The sequence below is a fragment of the Dreissena polymorpha genome, chromosome 7, assembly GCF_020536995.1.
Source record: "Dreissena polymorpha isolate Duluth1 chromosome 7, UMN_Dpol_1.0, whole genome shotgun sequence".
Taxonomy (NCBI): Eukaryota; Metazoa; Mollusca; class Bivalvia; order Myida; family Dreissenidae; genus Dreissena; species Dreissena polymorpha.
Window position 1 is genome coordinate 43,811,185 of NC_068361.1, and position 26,664 is coordinate 43,837,848.

The 26,664-nt window shown below is 39.4% G+C and overlaps 1 protein-coding gene and 1 long non-coding RNA gene across 2 annotated transcripts in view; one reads left to right on the forward strand and one right to left on the reverse strand.

Moving 5' to 3' along the window:
- The window catches only part of LOC127837917 (coiled-coil domain-containing protein 180-like), a 103,247-nt gene that overhangs the window by 15,701 nt on the left and 60,882 nt on the right, over positions 1-26,664 (reverse strand). Inside the window, exons 33-37 of the mRNA XM_052365372.1 lie at positions 26,082-26,226; positions 15,903-16,063; positions 14,117-14,254; positions 13,278-13,389; positions 8,159-8,275 (exon numbers count right to left, since the gene is read on the reverse strand). Coding sequence (XP_052221332.1) covers positions 8,159-8,275; positions 13,278-13,389; positions 14,117-14,254; positions 15,903-16,063; positions 26,082-26,226 — 673 coding nt within the window. The remainder of the gene's footprint in view (positions 1-8,158; positions 8,276-13,277; positions 13,390-14,116; positions 14,255-15,902; positions 16,064-26,081; positions 26,227-26,664) is intronic.
- On the forward strand, positions 16,058-18,141 carry LOC127837918 (uncharacterized). Its single transcript, XR_008029524.1, has 2 exons — positions 16,058-17,551; positions 17,986-18,141. It is a non-coding gene; the product is annotated as an uncharacterized LOC127837918 (long non-coding RNA).

Sequence of the window (26,664 nt, forward strand, 5' to 3'; positions counted from 1 at the left end):
TGTTTGATCATGATTCATATGAATTAAACAAGACTTAGTGTGCAAGCCCACTAATTATCTTATTGGCAACAAAATAATGTTATTAAAATCCCTTCTTACATATTTAAAACAAGGTCCCCCATATGATGTTTGACCTTGAAGGATGACCTTGACCTTGTGAAGGATGACCTTGACCATTCACCACTCAAAATGTGCAGCTCCATGAGATACACATGCATGCCAAATATCAAGTTGCTATCTTCAATATTGCAAAAGTATTCATAAAATAAGTGATTTGGGCCACTTATATTTGACCTCTGACCTTGAAGGATGACCTTGACCTTTTACCACTCAAAATGTGCAGCTCCATGAGATGCACATGCTTGCCAAATATCAAGTTGCTATCTTCAATATTGCAAAAGTACTTATAAAATAAGCGATTTGGGCCACATATATTTGACCTCTGACCTTGAAGGATGACCTTGACCTTTCACCACTCAAAATGTGCAGCTCCATGAGATACACATGCTTGCCAAATATCAAGTTGCTATCTTAAATATTGCAAAAGTATTCATAAAATGAGCGATTTTGGCCACATATATTTGACCTCTGACCTTGAAGGATGACCTTGGCCTTAAACTTTCACCACTCAAAATGTGCAGCTTCATGAGATACACATGCATGCCAAATATGAAGTTGCTATCTTCAATATAACAAAAGTTATTGCAAAATGTTAAAGTTGGCGCAAACAGACCTACAGACCAACAGACAGGGCAAAAACAATATGTCCCCGACTACTATAGTGTGGGACATAAAAATATGGCAATTGAAAGCAGCTTTTACATTGTTTTTTGTCCGACTAATTTTAGTTTTCATTTTGAGGATTTTGTTCTTTGTCAATCGATTCATTCTTTTTCATTTGGAACATTCATTTAAAACAGTTAACTTTACTATCAATAAAAAATTAGAAATGAAAGTTTGCAATCAAGATAATTTCAAATTTCTTTGCTAAACTAAAAAGCATATTATCTGAGCATCTTAAAATTGTTGTTCAGGTCTTACAAAATCAATACTACTGTGTGTTATCCAAATTAATACTCTGACCAAAGTGCTCAGCACATGTCTTATATTTTGACCTTGAAAGATGACATTGACCAGTAACCTGTGTGCCATATACATGTACCAATTAAACATGCTAATACACTTGTAGGTCAACATAGCAGGATGCTTATGTTGAGTAACTGTTGTCAGTCTTTGTACTGCTGTTGACGTCCTTTGTTGTCGAGTTAGTTGAAACTCTAGAAGCCACATTTTCACCAAATCTTGATGAGAATTTCTCAGAATACTTTCTTTGCAATATCTTGGCCAAGTCAAATTCAGACTAGGCATGAACAAAAACTTGGTCACCATGTCATACCTTTAAAGCACCTTGTTATCACTCTAAAGACAACAATTATGACTAAATCTTGATGAACTTTGTCAGAATGCTAATCTTGACAATATCTGGGGCAACATGAAATCTGTGTCATGTGTGTCTAAAACTAGGTAACCTGGTCACATCTTGGGAAAACCTTGTCACCACTGAAATGGCAAAATTTATTTATTACTTTTGATGAAACTTTGTCAGTGTTTAATTGACAATAGCAAGGCCGAGTTAGCATATAGGTCACATGCATGCCAAAAGTAGGTCTCCACATCAAAGCTTAGCCAAAACAAGAGCACCGCCTTGCGGGCGCAGACCAAAGCAATATACCCCCTCTTTTTCGAAAAGGGTAAGAGTAGTTTTGTCAAAGTATCAATCAAATCTAATCATAAATAAAGAAGTTATGGCAATTTTAGCAAAATTTAATAATTTGACCTTGAGACTCAAGGTCATTCAAAGGTCAAGGTAAAATTCAACTTGCCAGGTACAGTAACCCCATGATAGCATGAAAGTATTTGAAGTTTGAAAGCAATAGCCTTGATACTTAAGAAGTAAAGTGGATCGAAACACAAAATTTAACCATATATTCAAAGTTACTAAGTCAAAAAAGGGCCATAATTCCGTAAAAATGACAACCAGAGTTATGCAACTTGTCCTTTTACTGTACCCTTATGATAGTTTGCGAGTGTTCCACGTAGGAAAGCAATATCTATGATACTTTAGGGGTGAAGTGGACCAAAACACAAAACTTAACCCAATGTTCTAAGGATAAAGGGCCCATAATTCCGTCCAAATGCCAGTCAGAGTTACATAACTTTGCCTGCACAGTCCCCTTATGATAGTTAGTAAGTGTTGCAAGTATGAAAGCAATAGCTTTGATACTTAAGGAATAACATGGACCTAAACACAAAACTTAACCAAAATTTTCAATGTTCTAAGTATAAAAAGGGCACATAATTCTGTCAAAATGCACGTCAGAGTTATCTTACTTTGCCTGCTCAGTCCCCTTATGAGAGTAAGTAACTGTACCAAGTTTGAATGCAATAGCATTGATACTTTCTGAGAAAAGTGGACCTAAACACAAAACTTAACCGGACGCCGACGCCAAGGTGATGACAATAGCTCATAATTTTTTTCAAAAAATAGATGAGCTAAAAAAGAAACCTATAAAGAAGCCACATTTATGAATCAATAGTGATTGATATAGTAAAAATGTTGTCTTTGAAGTATAAAGGCCAACTTAAAATCTGCACCACATGGGTCCAAAACGTAGGTCACCAGGTCATATCTTTGAAAAGCCTTGTTACCACTCTAGTTGCTACATTTAGGACTCCATTTTAAGGAAACTTGGTAAGTTTTTTTCTTAACAATTTCTAAGTAGTTTGAATCTTATTTATGTGCGTACAAAATCTGGTCAGATCTTAATGAAACCTTGTTTCAACTCTAGAGATAAAATGTATGAATCGATCTTGAGGGAACTTAAATATCTAGGCTGGATGTAAATGTGGGTCATATGCGGAAAACAAAATGTGTTTGTGAAACACAATTTCCCCCTATATGATGTTTGACCTTGAAGGATGACTTTGACCTTGTGAAGGATGACCTTGACCTTTCACTACTCAAAATGTGCAGCTCCATGAGATACACATGCATGCCAAATATCAAGTTGCTCATGAGATACACATGCATGCCAAATATCAAGTTGCTATCTTCAATATTGCAAAAGTATTCATAAAACAAGGGCTGTTTGTAAAACATGCATGCCCCCCATATGGGCTGCCCGTTGTAGTGGCAGCCATTGTGTGAATACGATTTTTGTCACTGTGACCTTGACCTTTGACCTAGTGACCTGAAAATCAATAGGGGTCATCTGCGAGTCATGATCAATGTACCTATGAAGTGTCATGATCCTAGGCAAAAGCGTTCTTGAGTTATCATCCGAAAATCAGTTTACTATTTCGGGTCACCGTGACCTTTGACCTTGTGACCTCAAAATCAATAGGGGTCATCTGCAAGTCATGATCAATCTACCTATGAAGTTTCATGATCCTAGGCGTATGCATTCTCGAGTTATCATCCAAAAACCATTTTACTATTTCGGGTCACCGTGACCTTGACCTTTGACCTAGTGACCTCAAAATCAATAGGGGTCATCTGCGAGTTATGATCAATCTACCCAAGAAGTTTCATGATCCTAGGCGTATGCATTCTTGAGTTTTCATTCAAAAACCATTTTATTATTTCGGGTCACCGTGACCTTGACCTTTGACCTCAAAATCAATAGGGGTCATCTGCGAGTCATGATCAATGTACCTATGAAGTTTCATGATCCTAGGCCCAAGCGTTCTTGATTTATCGTCTGACAACCACCTGGTGGACGGACAGACAGACCGACAGACCAACATGAGAAAAGCATTATACCCCCTCTTCTTCGAAGGGGGGCATAATAAGCGATTTGGGCCACATATATTTGACCTCTGACCTTGAAGGATGACCTTGACCTTTCACCACTCAAAATGTGCAGCTCCATGAGATGCACATGCATGCCAAATATCAAGTTGCTATCTTCAATATTGCAAAAGTATTCATAAAATGTTATTGCAAAATGTTAAAGTTGGTGCAAACAAACCAACAGACCAACAGACAGAGCAAAAACAATATGTCCCCCACTACTATAGTGGGGGACATAAAAATAGGTCACCAGGTATCGTCTTGCGAAAACCCTGCAACCACTCTAAAAACCACTTTTACGACTCTATCTTCATTTAAAAAGTTCAGAATGTTAATCTCAACAATATTATGTCCAGGCTCAAATCTGGGTCACATACCTCCAAAATCACCACATCAAATTGTAAAACCTCATAATGCTTATCGCTTTGGTGAAATAATTTAAGAATACATGCATAAAGCAGAAGCCAAGTTCTTGTAATATCATATGTCTTTGCCAAGTTCTCGCAATTTTCTATGTATTTGTACTGATTTTCATCTATCCATGTTTCTTCTATAATTTTGATGGCGTTGAAATAAGCCATATTTGTGTGTGTTGAAGTAAGATTACAAGAAATGTGACAATATTAATATTGATTTGTGTAAATATATTCTATATCCAATGACCTATATTGGCAGAACATTTTCTCTCTCTCTCTCTAGAAGAGAGAGCAGGAGCGAGGAGCGAGAGAGAAGAGCTAGGAGCTCGAAAGAGCGATCGCGAAAGAAAGACCCCACGAACTCTCACCACCTCCACCCCTCCCTCACTCCACTCCCTCCCTCCCCTCCCTACCCTCCCCTCCCTCCCCCCCCCCCCCCTCTTTCTCTCTCTCTCTCTCTCTCGTCTCTCTTCTCTCTCTCTATCTCTCTCTCTCTCTCTACAACTTTGTAAAACAAACTAAGTGCAAATCAATAACATACAATAACAGAGCTTGTGATTGAATTTGCAAAACAATACTTCAACTTTCTAAGTGTACATTTAAAGGTGCAAACATTTTATAAACAACTATTTAAGTTCAGGCAATGCTTATGCCCTAACACTTGCAAATTTAGCCTAACTACTTAATTTTCAGTATTTTGAGTGCCTTTTGATGCAACAAAACATTTAACTCTATGTTAATATACAAACCATTCTGATATTACACTTACATACAAAATAACAGCAACTTAAATGGCACTGCACATATACCACCCTTTAATTTTAATTTTGGAACACACAGGACTATTAATGTACAAAGACCAAATCAATTGAATAAATACACACCACTCACCAATATTAAACATAAATATTCATCAACTCTCATTCCAGATAGCAGTTTATTAATTTAAAAAAGAACACATTTAAAAAGACATGGGCTGTTTGTAAAACATGCATGCCCCCCATATGGGCTGTCAGTTGTAGTGGCAGCCATTGTGTGATTACGTTTTTTTGTCACTGTGACCTTGACCTTTGACCTAGTGATCTGAAAATCAATAGGGGTCATCTGCCAGTCATGATCAATGTCCCTATGAAGTTTCATGATCCTAGGCTTAAGTATTGTTGAGTTATCATCCGGAAACCATTTTACTATTTCGGGTCACTGTGACCTTGACCTTTGACCTAGTGACCTGAAAATCAATAGGGGTCATCTGCCAGTAATGATCAATGTACCTATGAAGTTTCATGATCCTTGGCTTAAGCGTTCTTGAGTTATCATCCGGAAACCATCTGGTGGGGACGATGACCCCACGACACCAGTACATACAGTGGAAACCCTCTAAACCGGATCCTCTCTATACCGGAATCCTCTCTAAACCGGACGAATTGTCCCTTCCCATTTTTTTCCCTATAAAACTATGCGTAAAATATCTCCTCAAGACTGGAATCCCCTCAATTCCGAATACCGGTCATTCCTAGGATCAAAATTAGGTAATTCCATACGTAATTGTACCTCTCTAAACCGCTCAGGGCCAGTTTATTGCACATTGGACCTAGTGTCAAAAAATTGTGAATAGCGGATTTAAGACGCGTGAAATTAATAAAGGTGGTCGAAAAATTTGCAGACTGTAAAATTCGCAAAACAATTTGAAGATACTTGTCCTGTGATGTAAATATCATTCAATAGAGGTAATAATACTGATTACAGTTACTGATAACAAACATAGAGTTCTTTAGTGTGTTTTGTTTTTGATGTAGGAAGCTGTGCTAAATTTTAATAATCTTAATGCTATTTAATTTTGTGTTGTTTATTACAATTGCTAATTAAGTGTTATATAAAATGGTGATTTGCAGAGTTATAGAAACAGTTGCATTCAGATATTCATTTAGATTTTCAAATTGGTAAGTAAGATGTAATGCGCATGGAATTGTCTCTACAAGACAAAATCAAATGGATAAAAGAGTCAGAGATATTTCCTAAACCTACACTAACTGATGCTGTCAAAGAAATATGGGGTAGGAAAATCGAGGATCAAGGATATCATGTGAAAAAAGTTAATTCACCTAACAAGTGCATACATGTATAAAATAGTTTGATTTTCAGGGTGCACTGTCTGATTTATGTTGTGACTGATATTGCTGATATATGTAAAATTTGCTCAAAGTTTTTTTCCACATAAGGCTATGTAATTGATTAGCTGAAAGTAAAGTAGTCAAAATCCTCTCTAAACCGGAATCCTCTCTAAACCGGAATTTCCTCTCGGTCCCATGGTTGTATGGTTTAGAGGGGTTCCACTGTAATATAATCTGCAAATGTTCTCCTAAACTGCATCAAAGGAGTCACTCTGACCTTTGACCTGGTGACCTCAAAATCAATAGGGGTCATCTGCCAGTCATGATCAATGTACCTATGAAGTTTCATGATCCTAGGCATAAGCGTTCTTGAGTTATCATCCGGAAACCATCTGGTGGGAACGGAGACCCCATTACACCAGTACACAATATAATCTGAAAATGTTCTCCTAAACAGCATCCAAGAAAGAGTCACTGTAACCTTGACCTTTGACCTAGTGACCTCAAAATCAATAGGGGTCATCTGCCAGTCATGATCAATGTAACTATGAAGTTTCATGATCCTAGGCGTAAGCGTTCTTGAGTTATCAACCGTAAACCATTCGGTGGACAGACCGACCGACAGACATGTGCAAAACAATATACCCCCTCTTCTTCCAAGGGGGGCATAAATATGACAACATTGCCTTCAACTTTACACACTCTGGTGCCAACAATGTGCCAAATATAAAAAGGCAAACAAACTTTGTTGAGTGAAAAGCTGTTGTGTTGGCTTTACCTTTATATTGCAGATAAAATTGTTTTAAGCTGAACACTAATGTTTTGTTGTTGCAAAAAAGCGTAACAATAAAAATTATCTTATTATGTTTCATTAACAGTAACACTATAAAGATTAGAAAGCATTTTCCATTATCTTTTTCAGTAAATAAGTTAAAATTGTGCAAATTGCATGTTTTCTATTTTTCCCAGTTTGAGTATTTGTTCGCAAACACTCAAATTCCATTCAATTATTCAAGCCTACTGGTGGAAACATTTTCTAGAGATTTAAACTGACCATAACAAAGGTCAAGAAAGGTCCAACCCTGATTTAGACAGCTTTGACCAAAAAAGACTTTCAGTTGCATGATAAATGCACAAGCTATGACTTAGATGTATTGCAAAAGTTGTGGGAACTTGATCTCACATTAGAGCAGGGCTAAAGTTGTTTTTTCAGACAATGACCTGATAAAACACCAGTAGATAAGGTTAATTTTTATATTCGGTCGATGTCATAATAACACTGTCATTATTTCAAAAATATCTGATGGGTATTATCATGTCAATGAAACGACAGTTGCATACTAAAACCCCATGATACGTAAACTTAGTTAAACCTTTACCACTAAGATACAGACCCCATGATACGTAAACTTAGTTAAACCTTTACCACTAAGATACAGACCCCATGATATGTAAACTTAGTTAACCCTTTACCACTAAGATACAGACCCCATGATATGTAAACTTAGTTAACCCTTTACCACTAAGATACAGATTTTGACACATTTTTAGTCCCTTAAAAAGTTATATTGAATCAAAGGCCTTTTTTACAAGATTCAAGTTTTAAAGGCTTCACTTCAAACCCTTAGATACTGATGAGAAGCAAATAGCATAAAACCTGAACAAACTGGGAGTTACACCCAGGCTGTTCTGGTTTAATGCTATTTGCACCAAGCCATTTTCACTTTGCTTCTGAGTGGGAAAGTGTTATAATTATAATCAACTGGTCTACATCCTACCTGTCCAGGTGTTTTTGCCCCTTGGTAGGGCATTTTTGTCCTCATTATCCTCTAGGGGTTCCCCTGCATTCCTCCTCCGTATCAGCTCTGTCGTAGGGTACTTCTTGGCATCCACACCTACAATTGGTTATCAACCACGTAGCTGGCATTTCAAAAGTTGTAACAATTTAATTTGAATTTCTAGAGTTAAAATCTCTAATCAATAGAAATACAGTGATCATCATATTGACTATTACAGTGTATAAGGAATTGTTTTAGATTTTAATGCTCTGGATTTTTCTTTTCATGTCTATGTTTTCGAACTGTAAAACAAAATTCTCATTTTCTGTTACACTTGCATATTTCCTATTGCTATAATATTCAGCATCCATATCCAAAGTTCTGAAAATATTTACCAAATAATGAAGGATTCTTAGACATTTCAAGCAACCAATCCTCAATTGTTCTTCTCTTTATGTTCATAACCATTTAATTACAAAATTCAATCAGTTTTTGTAACGTTTAAAACTTTATATTCCAGTAAACCCCAAACCCCTTTTTACTTTAATAACATTAATTGTTATTTTTTACTTTAATAACATTAATTGAATTAACTGTCTTGAATGCCATTTACTCTATTACCATGTATAACTTTCATGAATTTCAAACTTATATAAAGTACAATAATAAACTTCATAATAAGCTTCATTATATATCATAAATATGATTGTTTGAACATCAATAACAACACAAATAACTAACTCATCAAACAAAAAGCAAGCATAAATGAAACATTATGGAGAGTACACGTTTCAGAATAATCTCATTAAACAAAGTACCACTCCAACGTTTACCTGAAAGAGGAAAAGAAATTTCAATCATTTGACCCTCAAAGATCTTATTTCCAATTAACCATATCATACGTTAAGTGAAACAATTGGTATAAGTCTTACTTTTGAAACACAATTTTACTAATTCTTTTGTGTGTTTTTTCCGGCTCTTAATTTCATCCTTAATTTTTGTTACAATTTGTCCAAGTACTTGTTAAAGGATATTATTTTGAAATTCATAAAACAAATAGCCAATTTTCAACTTTCAGATTTTAAATTCATTAAAGGATTTAACCCTGTAAATAACTGTGTGTAATTTATATCGCTTTATTTTGTACATTTTTAGCTCACCTGATTGCTCAGGTGAGCTTTTGTGACTGGTCTTTATCTGTCGTATGTCCGTCCGTCCGTTAACATTTGCTCGTAAACATCTAGAGGCCACATTTCTTGTCCCATCTTCATGAAACTTAGTCAGAAGCTTTGTCCCAATGAAATCTCAGCCAAGTTTGAAACTGGGTTGTGCCAGGTCAAAAACTAGGTCACTAGGTCAAAAAAAAGAGAAACCTTGTAAACACTGTAGAAGTCACATTTCATGCCCAATCTTCATTTTACTTTGTCAAAATGTTTGTCTTAATGATATCTTGGTTTACTCCAAAAGTGGTTCCGATCTGTTGAAAAACATGGCCGTCAGTGGTCGGGGCAGTTTTCCTTATTTGGCTATAGAGAAACCTTGTAAACACTATAGAAGTCACAATTTTTGCCCAATCATCATTAAAGTTGGTCAGAACATTGGTTCAATTGATGTCTCGGACAAGTTCGAAAATGGTCGAAATCGGTGAAAAAACATGGTCGCCAGTGGGCGGTGCATTTTTCTCACTATGTATATAGTGGCAGTTTTCCCTGTTTGGCTATAGAGAAACCTTGTTAACACTCTAGAAGTCACAATTTTTGTCAAATCATCATGAAAGTCAAAAACTTAGTTTTATTGATATCTCGGACAAGTTTAAAAATGGTCGGGATCGGTGACAAAACATGGCCGCCAGTGGGCTGGGCATTTTTATGCCTCCATTTCGAAAAAAAGGGGGTATATAGTTTTCGCACTGTCCGTCGGTTGGTCAGTTGGTCGGTCGGTCCGTCGGTCGGTCAGTCAGTCGGTCGATCACACTTCGTGTCCGCTCTCTAATTCAAATATTTTCATCCGATCTTTACCAAACTTGGTCAAAAGTTGTATCCAGACAATAACAAGGTCAAGTTCGAATATGGGTCATGCCGGGTCAAAAACTAGGTCACAGGGTCATTTAGTGCATTTCAAGGATTAAGCATGGTGTCGGCTCTCTAATTGAAGTAGTTTTCATCTGATCTTTACTAAACATGGTCAGAAGTTGTATCAAGACAATATCTAGATCAAGTTCAAATATGGGTCATGCCGGGTCAAAAACTAGGTCACTGGGTCACTTAGTGCATTTCAAGGATTTAGCATGGTGTCCGCTCTCTAATTGAAGTAGTTTTCATCAGATCTTTACTAAACTTGGTAAGAAGTTGTATTAAGACAATATCTAGGTCAAGTTTGAATATGGGTCATGCCGGGTCAAAAACTAGGTCACGGGGTCATTTAGTGCATTTCATGGGTTAAGCATGTTGTCCGCTCTCTAGTTTATGTGGCTTTCTGATTTATTTTGATATTCTAAGACATTTTTATGCCCCCGAAGGAGGGCATATAGTGATCGGACTGTCCGTTTGTCCGTCCGTCCGTCTGTCCTTCACACTTTGCGTTTAGATTTCAAAAAATGCTCATAACTTCTATGTCGCTCAGATAGCAATTTCATATTTGGCATGCATGTGTATATGGACAAGGCCTTTCCATACTCACACAAATTTTGACCCTGTGACCATGACCTTGAACTTAGGGTCCGCGTTTAGGTTCGAAATCTGCGTTTAGGATTTGAAAAAAACTTATAACTTCTACCAAGCATTTACACAGTTATACTTTTATGTAGTGACAAAGTTACAGATGGGGACATCCGTGTCCTGTGGACACATTTCTTGTTCTCTATATGTATATACTGGTAGTGAAAACATGTGAACACAGTAGAAGTCACATTTTGGACCAATTTTCATGAAATTTGCTCAGAACTTTTGTTTCCTTGATATGAGAATTGAGTTCAAAAATGGTTCAGGTCAGTTGAATAACATGGCTGCTGGGAGGGGGGCAATTTTCTCATTATGCCCCCCCCCCCCTTTCGAAGAAGAGGGGGTACATTGTTTTGCTCATGTCGGTCCGTCCTTCCATCAGATGGTTTTCGGATGATAACTCAAGAGCTCTTATGCCAAGGTTCATGAAACTTCATAGGTACATTGATCATGACTCGCAGATGACCCCTATTGATTTTCAGGTCACTAGGTCAAAGGTCAAGGTCACGATGACCCGAAATAGTAAAATGGTTTCCAGATGATAACTCAAGAACGCTTATGCCTAGGATCATGAAACTTCATAGATACATTAATCATGACTCGCAGATGACCCCTATTGATTTTCAGGTCACTAGTCCAAAGGTCAAGGTAACAGTGACCCAAAGCAGTAAAATGGTTTCAGGATGATAACTAAAGAACGCTTATGCCTAGGATCATGAAACTTCATAGATACATTGATCATAACTCGCAGATAACCCCTATTGATTTTCAGGTCACTAGGTCAAAGGTCATGATGACCCAAAATAGTAAAATGGTTTCCGGATGATAACTCAAGAACGCTTAGGCCTGGGATCATGAAACTTCATGGGTACATTGATCATGACTTGCAGATGACCCCTATTGATTTTTAGGTCACTAGGTCAAAGGTCAAGGTCATGGTGACCCGAAATAGTAAAATGGTTTCCACATGATAACTCAAGAACGCTTATGCCTAGGATCATGAAACTTCATTGGTACATTGATCATAACTCGAAGATGACCCCTATTGATTTTCAGGTCACTAGGTCAAAGGTCAAGGTCATGGTGACCTGAAATAGTAAAATGGTTTCTGGATGATAACCCAAGAACCCTTATGCCTAGGATCATGAAACTTCATAGGTACAATGATCATGACTCGTAGATGACCCCTATTGATTTTCAGGTCACTAGGTCAAAGGTCACAGTGACCTGAAATAGTAAAATGTTTTCAGGATGATAACTCAAGAACGCTTATGCCTAGGATCATGAAACTTCATAGGTACAATGATCATGACTCGCAGATGACCCCTTTTGATTTTCAGGTCACTAGGTCAAAGGTCAAGGTCACACAATGGCTGTCAAGGTCACGGTGACTCAACTTAGAAAAATGGTTTCCGGAGGATAACTCAAGAATGCTTACCCCTAGGATCATAAAACTTCATAGGTACATTGATCATGACTCATAGATGAAATAATGATGAAACTTGACCAGGATGATTGTCTGGACAATATCTAGGTCAAGTTTGACATTTGGTAAAGATTGAATGAATGGACTCCTCTCAGGTGAGCAAACTAGGGCCATCTTGGCCCTCTTGTTTATCAACTCTTTGGAAAGACCAAATATATAAAAAATGGCAATATTAAACGGGTTTAATTTCAAATTCACATTTTAAAGTGGTACAGACAAATGCTTCTTGTGTTTGAAAGTCTAGGCCCCTTTACCACATGTAATGACATTTTAAAAATTACAAATAACTTAATTGCTCAAGATATCAAGTTGTGGCTAAAATAAGTTGATTGATTGATTGCTTGAATAATCATAGGGCCAGATGTTAAGAAATTATTGATATCCAATACATTTTCAATAAATATTTTTAACAAGAATATCAGTGAAACTGATTGATGCTCCCCGATAATGCACTTTGTTAATCTATTATTAGCCTCGGTGACCTTGACCTTGACTCCAGTGACCTCAAATCTCATCAAAAGGCAGAGGTCCATGCAAGGTACCTACATGCCAAATATATTAGAGATCAGTCAAATATTGAAGGCGCTATGAGAAACTGTAACCAAAGTGTGACCTTGAGAACATCTATTATTATCCTTGGTGACCTTGACCCTTGTGACATCAAACCTCATCAAAAGGTAGAGGACCATGCAAGGTACCTAAATGCCAAATATATAAGAGATTGGACAAATATTGAAGGCGCTATGAGAAACTTTTTTTTAAAGTGTGACGGAAGGTAGTAAGGAAGTATATAAGGAAGTAAGGAAGGACAAACTTGCAACTATATGCTCCACCGAAAAAAAAATCGGGAAGCATAAAAACCTAGCCTACCATAGTTTCATAACTTTAACTTTTTCTAGCATGCAACACTTACGTCCTTTCTGGACATCGTCTACAACCAGCATGTTATCATACTGGAGCAGCTGGTTCTCAGACAGCCTGGCGAGACTCTCCAGGAACACACGCGCGTGCTCCATTGCGTTGTTCTGAAAGGGGAGACAACCAAGATTTGTGTGCTTATTTCACAGTTAATAAGGTCCTTCTGCACCGGAGGCTGCATTGTATGTGGATGAATCCCAGTTTTTCATTCCTAATAAACGTTCTAGACTCATGAAAGCTTGGATCGGAATTTGAATTAGATTCACTTTCCAGCTTCCAAATTTTTTAACAGAAAGATTTTTAATTTTGATATAGTCTTTAGTTGTAAGGGGGAAAACAGAGTACCAGAAGTAAACCATAAACTCCACCAGTTTGCTATGGTGACCTCTTACCAAACTTCAACTTACTGGTATTAAACCCATGTTTCGTAGGTGAGAAGCGTGTACCAACCACTAACCTTACCAGACAGCTAGAGAAAACAACAAAACTTGAGTAGTCTTAAATGGGAAAAAATAATCTGATTGGGTATTTCTGGAAGAGGACACAATAACGTTTATAAATTATCTCGTAAGTGGAGACTATAATCTTACTGGATTTTTCTAGGAGAGATAATAAAGTACCTTGATTATTCAGGTAAGGTATTAATAATGGTATTGGAATATTCTGGATGGGATCATAATTACATTATCGGATTTTTCTGGATGGGGAGATAATGAAATTTCAGGAATACATCTGGAATGGACATAATAACGTTCCTGGATAATTTTACATGATTATCTCTCAAGTCATTTATATGTGCTTACTACATCTGGCACGGTCTCAGACAAGGTTTACCTGCAATGCCTTTGTTTGAGCTTCTACGGCAGCCAGGTACTTGTTGTGTCTGTCTGTCTCCTGGTTACACAGCTCAGTCAGGATCCCCTGCTGATGGGGGTGGCCCAGGCTGGGGCGCAGTGACTGCTCATGTTGCTTCTGTAACCGTGGAAAAGAAAGATTGTGAGCATGCTACTTAAGTAGCTTTGGAAATGAAATATGCCGAGAGTGTTCATGTTGTGGCAATGGAAAGGAAATACAATGCGCATGCTTCTTCTGTAACCATGACAATGAAATATGCTGAACACATTGCTGCAGTAACCATGACAATCAAATACACTACACATGCAGCACCAATAACCATTACACTGAAATACATGGTACAGGTTGCTTCAGTAACCATGATAATCAAGTTTATTGTAAATGCTGCTTCAGTAACCATGACAATGAAATACATAGCAAATGTTGCTCCAGTAACCATTACAAGTAAAGCACTTCACATGCTGCTTCAGTAACCATTACAAGTAAAGCACTGCACATGCTGCTTCAGTAACCATTACAGTCAAGTAAAGCACTGCAAATGCTGCTTCAGTAAACATTACAAGTAAAGCACTGCACATGCTGCTTCAGTAACCATTACAAGTAAAGCACTACACATGCTGCTTCAGTAACCGTTACAAGTAAAGCACTGCACATGCTGCTTCAGTAACCGTTACAAGTAAAGCACTGCACATGCTGCTTCAGTATACGTTACAAGTAAAGCACTGAACATGCTGCTTAAGTAACCGTTACAAGTAAAGCACTGCACATGCTGCTTCAGTAACCATTACAAGTAAAGCACTGCACATGCTGCTTCAGTAACCATTACAAGTAAAGCACTGCACATGCTGCTTCAGTAACCATTACAAGTAAAGCACTGCACATGCTGCTTCAGTAACCATTACAGTCAAGTAAAGCACTGCACATGCTGCTTCAGTAAACATTACAAGTAAAGCACTGCACATGCTGCTTCAGTAAACATTACAAGTAAAGCACTGCACATGCTGCTTCAGTAACCATTACAAGTAAAGCACTGCAAATGCTGCTTCAGTAACCATTACAAGTAAAGCACTGCACATGCTGCTTCAGTAACCGTTACAAGTAAAGCACTGCACATGCTGCTTCAGTAACCGTTACAAGTAAAGCACTGCACATGCTGCTTCAGTATACGTTACAAGTAAAGCACTGAACATGCTGCTTAAGTAACCGTTACAAGTAAAGCACTGCACATGCTGCTTCAGTAACCATTACAAGTAAAGCACTGCACATGCTGCTTCAGTAACCATTACAAGTAAAGCACTGCACATGCTGCTTCAGTAACCATTACAAGTAAAGCACTGCACATGCTGCTTCAGTAACCATTACAAGTAAAGCACTGCACATGCTGCTTCAGTAACCATTACAAGTAAAGCACTGCACATGCTGCTTCAGTAACCATTACAAGTAAAGCACTGCACATGCTGCTTCAGTAACCATTACAAGTAAAGCACTGCACATGCTGCTTCAGTAACCATTACAAGGAAAGCACTGCACATGCTGCTTCAGCAACCATTGAAACAAAATATGTAGTGTATGGTGCTTCAGATACCTCAGAAAGTAAAGGTGTTTTGTTTGTTCCCAAGGACACAACATATATTCCCCATACTGCTTCTTTAAATTAATTGTCCATGCCTTTTGTGCTGCCATGGACATTTCACTTTTACTTAATAGTTAATTTGAAACTCTTCCAAATCTGAGAAATGTCACGCTACAAAATCCAACACCCAACCTGTCTGTCTTTCAGATCAGTCAGCTGCTGCTTGTATCTGCCCTCCTGCTCTGTCCTGCTGGTTTGCCCCGCCTCCACATGGTCTTTCAGTAGGTCAGACACCACCAATTCTGGAATGTGTGCCACCCACTTCTCCAGACTGCTCAACTGTGATCGGAACTCTGTGCAATAGATACAAACACTTGTAAGACTAATAGTTTTAGCACTTTTGAACTGAAGGCTTTGATAACAAATTTGTTCCTGTTAGATACGGAAATAATTTTCTATTATATTTAATAAATTTAATTTAAAAAAAATTATACATGTACTATTACTAAAAAATATTCACAGGTACTGTAATATACTGTAATATAAAAAACAGCATAGAATTCTAGCCTACCTTAAACATCCGTGATTAATAATATTTAATTTCATCCAAAGAATGCTTAGGACGTTGAATATACATCACTTGAACACAACTCTTAAACTAGCGTAATTAAGAATAGAATCAGTTACATGTAGGTTAATGTTCAGAAAAATTAACATTCACTAGAGGATAACCTTAATGCAAAAATACATTTCAACACTGCTTTAAATGAATATATTTTTTTTAAGTTTTTTTTTAGAGTGTGAAATACATATACAAATCAGATCAGGCACGGATTTACCAGGGGGCACGAGGGGTACGTGCACCCCCAGCCGCTAAAGCATTCTTTTTCTTCTTTTTTTTTGTGGAACAAAGTTGGCCAGATGGTCCTGATTTACCCGATTTCTGACAGAAGACGTGCCCCTTCCAACCTTACTGTCTACTATCCACAGGGGATCAAATGTTGTACGTTAAGACTCGATTATCACTGTCGCAAGAATCTCTTCAGTGCGACATGCTCTCTTTTCTGCAGATATTTTAAGCGTCTGGGTAACATTAACCTTGTTTTGATGTCAAGTATACCAATTAACACTGTATTGTCAGATGTAATAAACATGAGAACATTAGATATGGAGACTTTTCTTGCCGTATAGGACATTAGCCCCTAGGACATTAGCCCCTAGGACAAAAGTCCCTTCAAAAAAGTGCACGCTAAGACATTAGCCCCAAGGTGTTTTGAAACGTCCAAAACTTTTTTTTAAAGTAAGCATTTTTATTCCATTTTTTTAATTTCATATGTAAATTATGTGACAAACAATATATAGCTTGTACCACACACGGAAATTTAAGTGTTTTTTTACAATTTCTTAACTATTTTTTTCTTTGTACTCTATTTATTTTGCAATTATTTTGCTATCTGACACCATCCAGAAGTTTAAAATGACCTTACAAGTAGATACATAAGAAACATATTGTGTTGTTGTTGCTGTTTTTTTTTAAGTAACCAATTAATTCCATTATTTTAAAAAAAGATGAAATTAAATACCTAAAAAAATGAATGTAAAAATAGGTAGGGGTTATGCCCTAGGGGGCTAATGTCCAAAGGGGCTAATGTCGTAGGGGCTTTTGTCCTAGGGGCTAATGTCCCATGGGCTAATGTCCTACACTCATATAATACAGCGTACCACAGCATTGTCTTCATAAAAATGAAGCGAAAGGCAACAACACTGGATCGATTTTTTGGTCTATCCAACAAACCAAAAAACACAGAGTCTGATTCTGAGCCAAAGCTGTCGAGTCTAAGGTAAGAATTTATTTTTTTAAATGTATTATAATGCGTTAATTGCGCTAAGTTTATTCAGTTTGTTTTATGTTTAACTCTAAAATATAGAAATAAAGGAACAAAAAGATTGAGCATAAATTTATTAACAAATTTCTTTTTACTAATTGTACAATAAATAAAGCCCATACACTTATATACATTGTATGCCTGTATACACCTTGTAGATATTAATTTCGTTATAATTGAATTTTATCAAACGTTTTGTGCACTTTTTTCAGCTTTTGCATTTTTAACTAATAACATTCAAACTTTATCACGCTCTGATAAAATATGGTAATTGAAATATTGATCAGACCAACAGTATTTATGTATATTTTGAAATCAAATGTTTGCATAGTTAATTCAACTGAATTTGACATTTCTATATACAGTACTCTCTTCTTTTTTATTTTCAGAACTTGTCATGAAGATGACTGTTACAGTCTACCTACCAGCTCAAGTGTGGTTAAATTTAGCTGCCAGCCCCCTACCATTTGGAGCCAGTGTATTTGTTACTTGTTGTACTGTTGAATGTCAATTAGCAATTTTTAATAAAAATTAAACATCTTTAACAGACAGCATTTTATATTTACTTGTTTATGTTGAAATCACCTATATTAAGTGTAAACGTATTAATATATGCCACAGCCGCCCCCCCATTTGTTTTATAGAACAAATTGTGTGCCCCCCCCCCCAGTTATGTCCTCTCTGGATCCGGCCCTGCAGGTAAAACACTCAAAGAATGCTGTGGTTTCATTAAACTTAAGAAACGCATGCATATACATGAGGAAACAATTCAAGCATGCAGAATTGGTGTTAAGAGAGTTCAAAAGCATCAGAAGCCTGTGCTATCAAAAATCTCACAACAAAATTAAGTTACTATCTGATTTTTAGTCCGAAACAAATAGAAATTGCTTAAATAGACAATATGGTCATAAAATAATGCAAAAATGAATATACAAAAATAAGTAGATTCGTGAAATGTATGAATCATGGAAGTTGGGGAATACAGATTTTTTTTTTAAATAACAATAAGGCGGTTGGAGGAAAGCGCAGTAGAATAGCATGCCATTTGTACGAAGTTGCGCTAAATAAATTGCATTGTCACTTAAACGGAGTTAAACCATATTTAACTAGAGCTTTGTCACAGACGTGAAGAATACCCCCACATGCTGCATTGCCACAGAATATTTTGCATGCTGTCTTCACAAATCAAGAGCTAATTTATGGCGATTTTTAAGCATTATCCATTATCATTTATGGCCGTTTTGACCTTTGAACTCTTGATTTTTTTTGCATGACACGCCGTCCAATGACTGTGAACAATATTAATTTACAGAGTCATTTTAAAGTCCAATGATTGTGAACAAATGTACAGTGTAATTTAGTTATGGCCCTGACAAGATCATTTATGGCCATTTTTGACTTTTGAACTCAAAGTGTGACCTTGACCTTGGAGATATTGATGTAATTCTTTCACATGACACACATCCAATGATTGTGAACAAATGTACCTAGTAATTTTAAAATCTCTTATGGCCCAGACAAGATTATTTATGGCCATTTTTGACCTTTCAACTCAAAGTGTGACCTTGACATTGCGGATACCAATGTAATTCTTTTGCATGACACATTGTCCAATGATGATGAACAAATGTGCCAAATGACTTTAAAATCTAACAATGAACGAAAAAGTTATGGCCCGGACAAGCTCATTTATGGCCATTTTTGACTTTTTGACTTTTGAACTCAAAGTGTGACCTTGGAGATATCGACGTAATTCTTTCTCATGACACACCATTCAATGATGGTGAGCATATATGACAAATGATTTTAAAACAAATTTTTATAGTAAAATTCATTTTTATTAGTAATTACTTACCTGCTATCATATTGCTTACTTACTCCTGAAGGATTGTAATTCATCCGGAAACTTTCTGTCCGAAGAATCCCACACTTTTCATAAACCCGTCGGTCAGGTCAGAACGGTCACATAGCCGTGTAACCAAAACGGGATATTACCCAGTAATCACTCTTATTCCAATAAACAATATGAAAATATTAGACAAAGAGCGGGGTGGGAGGTGGGACTTACCGATAGCAGGTAAGTAATTACTAATTAAAATGAATTTTACTATAAAAATTTGTTTTAATAGCTTTATTACGTTACCTGCTATCATATTGCTGACTTTGCAGCTGCGGCGGGAAGGTTCGCGAAAATCTCCCCATCACAGCGGAACCCATATCTCGGGTTCTCAGCTAATCTTCTTTATTACGGTATTAACTTAATTAACGGATAAGCGTATATACCTATGCCATAGAAGATACTACCGTTTGTGCAACCACAAGGGGGCCCAACAAATACAAGTTGTCCTGTTGGCACTCCAGAGAACGAAGATAAAAAGATGAAAAAGTGGTCTGATTCCTCCAGAAAGCAGCTTGAAGCACGTCAGAGAGTGGGGTATGATTAATATACGCCCACGAAGCCGACATTGCTCGTAATTCATGCGGTCTCATCTTAAAAAGGGATGAATCCCTTGAAGAAAGAGAAGAGTAAGCCCTTTTTATAGTCAAGGCTACCCAACGGGAAATAGAAGCCACAGACACATCGCCCCCCCCCCCCTTTTAAGGAAATGAAGAGTCTCTTGCAAGAACCTCGAATAGACTTAGCTCTACTAAGATAGAACTTCAAAGACCTGACAGGGCAGAGGAGTCTATCTTCATCTTCATTTTCACAAGTTCTAGAAAGACTTGAAGGGTTTAGAAGCCATTGAGGGGAGTTGATTTTTAGCAAGGAATCCTTGCTGGCACAACAAAGTGACAGAGCCATCGAACGAATCAAAACGAAGATGGCTTTCTTCGATAGAAAGAGCATGATTTTCACTTCTATGTTTGGATAAAGCCATGGTAAGAAGGAAAACGGTCTTCCAGGTTAGGAACTGTAAAGAAGCCTGATTAAGGGGTTCATAGGGAGCTTTAATAAGCGATACAAGCCAAAACCCATTTGGGGGTAAGAGAACGAGACACAGACGTTTAAGTTCCATGGCTCGGATCAGTTCTGAAATGGCTGGATCAGCACAGACTTGTGATGACTTACGAAAAGCCAAGGTATGCGAAAGCACAGATCTGTAACCTTTGATGGAGCTAAGAGAAAGTTTCTTATAATCAAAGAGATAGATTAGAAAATCCGCTATGTGTCTAGCAGAGGGATTGAGGGGATCAATTTTCCCTCGAACACACCAATTAGAGAAGAGTTTCCAGCGAGCATCATAGACTGCTCTGGTGGACTTTCTCCTTGCAGAGGCAACGAGCGTTGAAGCCCTGACAGAAAAGCGTTTCTTCTGCAGGGATTGCCTGATAACGGCCAGACGTGTAAGTGGAACATGTCTGGATCAACGTGAAGTTTGCCTCTCTGAGATAGGAGATCTGACCTGTGTGGGAGTTCCCTGGGAAATTCGCACAGGAGACCAAGAAGGTCCTTGAACCAGGATCTCCTGGGCCATCAAGGGGCTATCAGGAGGATCCGGCAAGAGCTCACACTGATTTTCCCTAAGATTTGGGGAATTAGAATGGGTGAGGGGTAAGTGTAAGCGTCCAGTTGATCCCAATCGAACGAAAGCGCGTCTACCGCCCACGCTGCTGGTTCGTACACTGGACTCACATACAGAGGAAGTCTGTGGTTGTCTCTGGTCGCAAACAGGTCGACCAGTGGATAACCGAATGTGAGGAAAATCTGGTTGGCCACTTCCTGATGAAGTGTCCACTCCGATGGAAGTATCTGGTGTTTGCGAGACAAACCGTCCGCCAGGGCGTTGAGACGACCTGGTATGTGTTTGGACAAGAGAGAGACGTTGAGGCTCTTGCAAAAAACAAGTAAGTGCATTGTTTCCAGATACAGGGAGTGAGAGTGTGTACCGCCCTGTTTCTGGATGTAAGCCACGACTGATGTGTTGTCTGTCGATACCATCACACAGGAGTCCCGAAGATGTGATAGGAATTGAGAAACAGCTAGAAAGACTGCTCGCATTTCGAGATTGTTTATGTGCAGGTGAGACTCCTGAGGAGACCACAATCCTGATAATGTCAGGCTGCGAGGTTCCAGGTGAGCGCCCCAACCTTCCATGCTCGCATCCTTTATGAGATGTAAAGAAGGTTGCGGGGGAAGAAGTGGTACTCCTGCCAACAGGGTCTCCTCGTCTAGCCACCATTGAAGGTGGGGGACTTAGGACGGAAGGATGGGAATCTGTGTTAGCAGATTGTCTGGAGATCATTTCCATCGAGCTGAGAGATTGTGCTGAAGAGGACGTAGGAAGAGACGTCCCAACTGCACGAAGTCTGCTACAGAGCTCAGGATACCGTTGAGTGAGAGGAAATCTTGAGCTGTGATATGAGATTGGGACAGCACCCATCTGACCTTCAAAAGGTGGTCTGATACATGTTGCTGACCCGATTGATGTGGGTCAGAACATTCATTCCCACGAATATGAAATCCTGAGAGGGAATGAGGTCTGACTTGGCTGCATTGAGAAGGAGTCCTAAAGAGAGAAGCTCCTTCCAAGAGAACTCTAGGTGTAGCAGAAGCAGTCGACGATCGAGCTGGTGTAAGAGCCAATCGTCGAAATACTGAAGCAGTTGAACCCCGTGTAATCGGAGGTGTGCGCCCACTGCGGCCATGAGTTTGGTGAAAACTCGTGGAGCTGTGGCCAATCCAAAGGGCATCGCCCGAAACTGGTAGACCTGGTTTCGAAAGGAAAAGCGCAGGTACTTCCGGTAGTTGGGATGGATAGGAACATGGAAGAATGCATCTTCCAGGTCCAAGGAAACCCCCCCAGTGCATGGTTTTGATGGAGCGCCGAATGAAGGCAGGAGTCTCCATCTTGAAAGTAGGTTTGACTAGAAACGTATTGAACACTTTTAAGTCTATGACTGGTCTCCAGGAGCCGCTTTTCTTTTGAACAAGGAAAAGGCGACTGTAAAATCCTGGAGAACAAGGGTCGTGAACCCTTAATACCGCCTGTTTTTCCAGGAGTCCGAGAATGGAGTCTGGAAGTTGTGGATGCGGAGATACCAGATCTATTGGGACGCGAGAGAGTGGGGGCCTTTTTTCGAATTGAAAAGTAAGGCCTTGTGTGACAAGGGAATGAACCCAAGTGTCTGAAGTTATTTGGAGCTATCCATTTGCGAAGTGCATAAGTCTGGCCCCGACTGGTACCTCCGGCATCGGAGGTTGTGGCGGTACAAAGGGGTATGACCTAGGGCTGACCTTTTGGAGGATCCACCCTTGCCGGAAGAAGGATAAATGACTTCTTGTCCGCATTGGGTTTGCCCTTACTCCAATTTTGGTTTACAGACGGCTTCCGATAGGAAGATGTTCTGTTCTGAAAAGGAGGCCTATTTGTGGGCTGACGTGGAGCAGACGGATGCTTAGTAGGGAAACTGTCCCTTTTAGCGTTCTTGGCCGGTGGGGCTCCTGGGGGCTTAGAAGCAAGGCGCTTAAAAACCACAGGGCGCTGGCCAGAGTTGCTCCTTGCTAAGGAGGCATGTATCTGATCTTCACGATCAGCAGTAAGTGCCGACTGTATCCTACTTCCGAAAAGAGAATCTGCTGTTAGTGGAGCAGTTCGAAGGGAGTTGACGCCTGTTTCCAAAAGAAAATTATTGGGCAAGGAAGAGAGGATGAGGTCTCTACCAAGCCTTAACATCTCAGACATAGACGACGCAGCATTGTGTGATAAACACTGCGTAGTACGTGAAAGGTGTATCAACAAGGCACGGAGCTCCTCTGGGATTGAATCAGAGAGCTCCCAAACCAAGTCTAAGGCTGTGGCTGCCATGAGATTTAGCTGGTTAGACAGACCTATGGAACGGCGTTCTCTCAGCTCCCAATTTTCCAACAGGGAAAGAGGAACTGCTGTATGGAGAGATGATGAAGGCATTGTAAGAGACAGCTTACTAATGTCAGCATCAGGAACCGGAAGTTTGGAAAGGTCCAAACAGGTAGAAGGGTTGGGTACCGGGGCCTTATAACTTTTCCCGCCGTCCATCTGTTTAGGCTCCGTCAGCTCCTTAGGGGCTTTCCATGGAGATGGCGAAGGCTTATTGGCTGGCTCAAGTGACTGGAATACAGCCCTTGTGGAAGAGCCAATAGGTAGGCGGAGATCCACTCGGGAAGTCGCCTTACTTATCCTGCCGGGCTCCCGTCTGCGGGCTACCTGTTCTGTAACGGTAACCGCAGATCCTGTGAGAGACAAGGAAGGGCGGGGGCAGAAGTCCTCATCTAAGGTATTGAACATTAGTTCGTAAACTTGATTGATGGAGGCCAAATAATTAAGTTCGGCCTCATTAGACTCCGAACCCGCCTCAATTGAACCGTCTGCAGGAGCATTGAAATGATTGAAACCGGTGGAGACAGAAGTAGAAATACTAGATTCATTCGCTTCTATCATGAGAGGATCGTTTTCCGGCACCATCAAAGATATAGCTGGTGAGTTAGGTCTATCAGATATCAAGTCAGCAGACTCACTTTGAATACCAGCGGTCGCTGGTAAAGGATCAGTCGAAAAAGGGACAAAGATTCCCAGCGACTGTTGGATCCACAAAGTATTGGGATTTGATGGTGTAGCGGCAGCCCGGGGTATACTTCTATGCAATGTGGAAGAGACCCGTGGGGCTGAAAACGCAGCCAAAGTGGTTAGATTAACCCCTGTACCTTGAGCCTGATATGTATGCAAACTAGTGTTTGAATACAAATTATGCTCAGTGGATGTAGGAACAGCTGAAGTGTGTGTTGAGGCCAAAATAGAGGCCGACACACGTGGAAGGGTGTCACTAGATTCCTCAGAGAAGAATCGCCTAGGGGACCTAGGAGTCCGAGAGCGCCTAATAGAGGAAGGTCTATGTCCCTTATCCCTGCGATGATGCCGAGACACTGTTCGGCGGCGCTGGGAATGATGTTTCCTAATCGAACGTCTCCCAGAAGGCTGGCGTGATTGCTCTTTACGAGGAAATCTACGCCGAGAAACACTAGGTAAGCGTGATCGACGTCCACTCCGATAATGATGAGGGCTAGTTGACAGGTTGACAGGTGACCGGACCGGTCAATGACCGGTGACAGGTTGACCGGACCGGTCATAGCATGACCGGTGACCAGACGGGTTGGTGACCAGTTGACCGGTGACGACACCGGTCATAGCATGACCGGTGCCAGGACCGGTCAATGTTGACCGGTGAAGTCTCCGGACCGGTCAACTGATCGTTCCCGATGAACGGACCGGGCAAATTTTGTCCGGTGTCGTCACCGGGCAAGGACCGATGCATGGCATCTCCTGATGGCATGTGGTCAAGATCGTGTGGTGAAAAGTCACGACAAACAGAACTTTCCCTACTTTGATCTGAACTATGCATGTTGTGTCTACGACTCTTGAAAGGTCGATGCTTGATGGCCCAGGTATCTACAGACCAATGCTCACAGAAAGGGCAGCAGTTTTCCTGGGTACATCCGGCATACGACAGGCAGCTATCATGGTTGTCCCATGCTGCTCTTATGTGGCCACATGAACCACGTGTTTGAGGCATATTTTGCCTTGAACAAACAAACAAAAACACAAAACAATACAGAAATAAACGGATATATGTACGGAGAATGTTTTAACACAATTTAAAAACTTCTCTATTCTGTTAAACAGAAAAATCCAGCGAAACAGAAGCAACAATTAAGTAAATAACAAAAATATCGGTGTTTGTATAACGCATCCAGAATAAGAGTGATTTCTGGGTAATATCCGGTTTTGGTTACACGGCTACACGGCACTATGTGACCGTTCTGACCTGACCGACGGGTTTATGAAAAGTGTGGGATTCTTCGGACAGAAAGTTTCCGGATGAATTACGATCCTTCGGAGTAAGTAAGCAATACGATAGCAGGTAACGTAATTAAGCTATTAAAATCTCACAATGAACAACATAGTTATGGCCCTGACAAGCTAATTTATGGCCATTTTTGACCTTTGAACTCAGTGTGTGATCTTGACCGTGGAGAAACAGACATAATTCCTGCGCGACTGTCCAATGATGGTGAACAAATGTGCCAAATGATTTTTAAGTCTCACAATAAATGATAAAGTTATGGCCCTGACAAGCTCATTTATGGGCAAGTCCAAGTGTGACCTTGACCTTGGAGATATTGAAGTACTTCTTTCGCATGACACACTTTCCTATGATGGTGAACAAGTGTTAAAATCTTACGATAAATGACATAGTTATGGTCCTGACAAACTTTTGATTTATAACACACTAAGTGATCCCATGACCTTGTTTTAGACACGGCAATAACCCATATTCAAACATGACCTAGACATGATCTAGAAACAACTTCTGACCAAGTTTGGTGAAGATCAGTTGAAATTTCGGGACAGACAGACCGACAAAGAGACTCCTATATAGCCCCCATTAACGATGGTAATGGGGGTGTAAAAACACAAACCCTTTTTTAATGCATTCACATAAAACTTACCCTGCAGGCACTGGTTGTGGTATTCGTCAGCCTGTTGATAATAGGACTGCAGTTTCTGTACAATCACATCGGCACACAGCTCGTACGTCTCCTGCAGGGCCTGGGGTCTCGTCACGGGCCTCATTCCTTTCTGACGATAGTACATCTGAAATATATGAATGAGCCTCACTCTGGGAAAACAGGGCTTAATGCATGTGCGTTAAATGTCGTACCAAATTAGCCTGTGCAGTCTACACAGGCTAACCAAGGCCAACACATTTCCGCTTTTATGGTATTATTTTGTTTATTGGATGTCTCTTCTTAGCAAAAATACAGATAAGGCAGAGAGTTTTAACCCTTTTTAGCCTGTGTCAACTTTGCAGGCTAATCTGGGACAGCCCTTTACTCACAATGCATTATAGGGAAATAAATGTGCATTTTGGAAAGGCCATTCCACTGATACTGGAACTTGGCCAAGATATTATTGCTACAAATATTTGCAATACTTTCAAACCAAATGTTGATAAATCACATGCTATGCTTGAAACAGAAATTTGGATAAGGTCTTTTATTTCAGAACACAATTTTGGATTAACCTATTGCT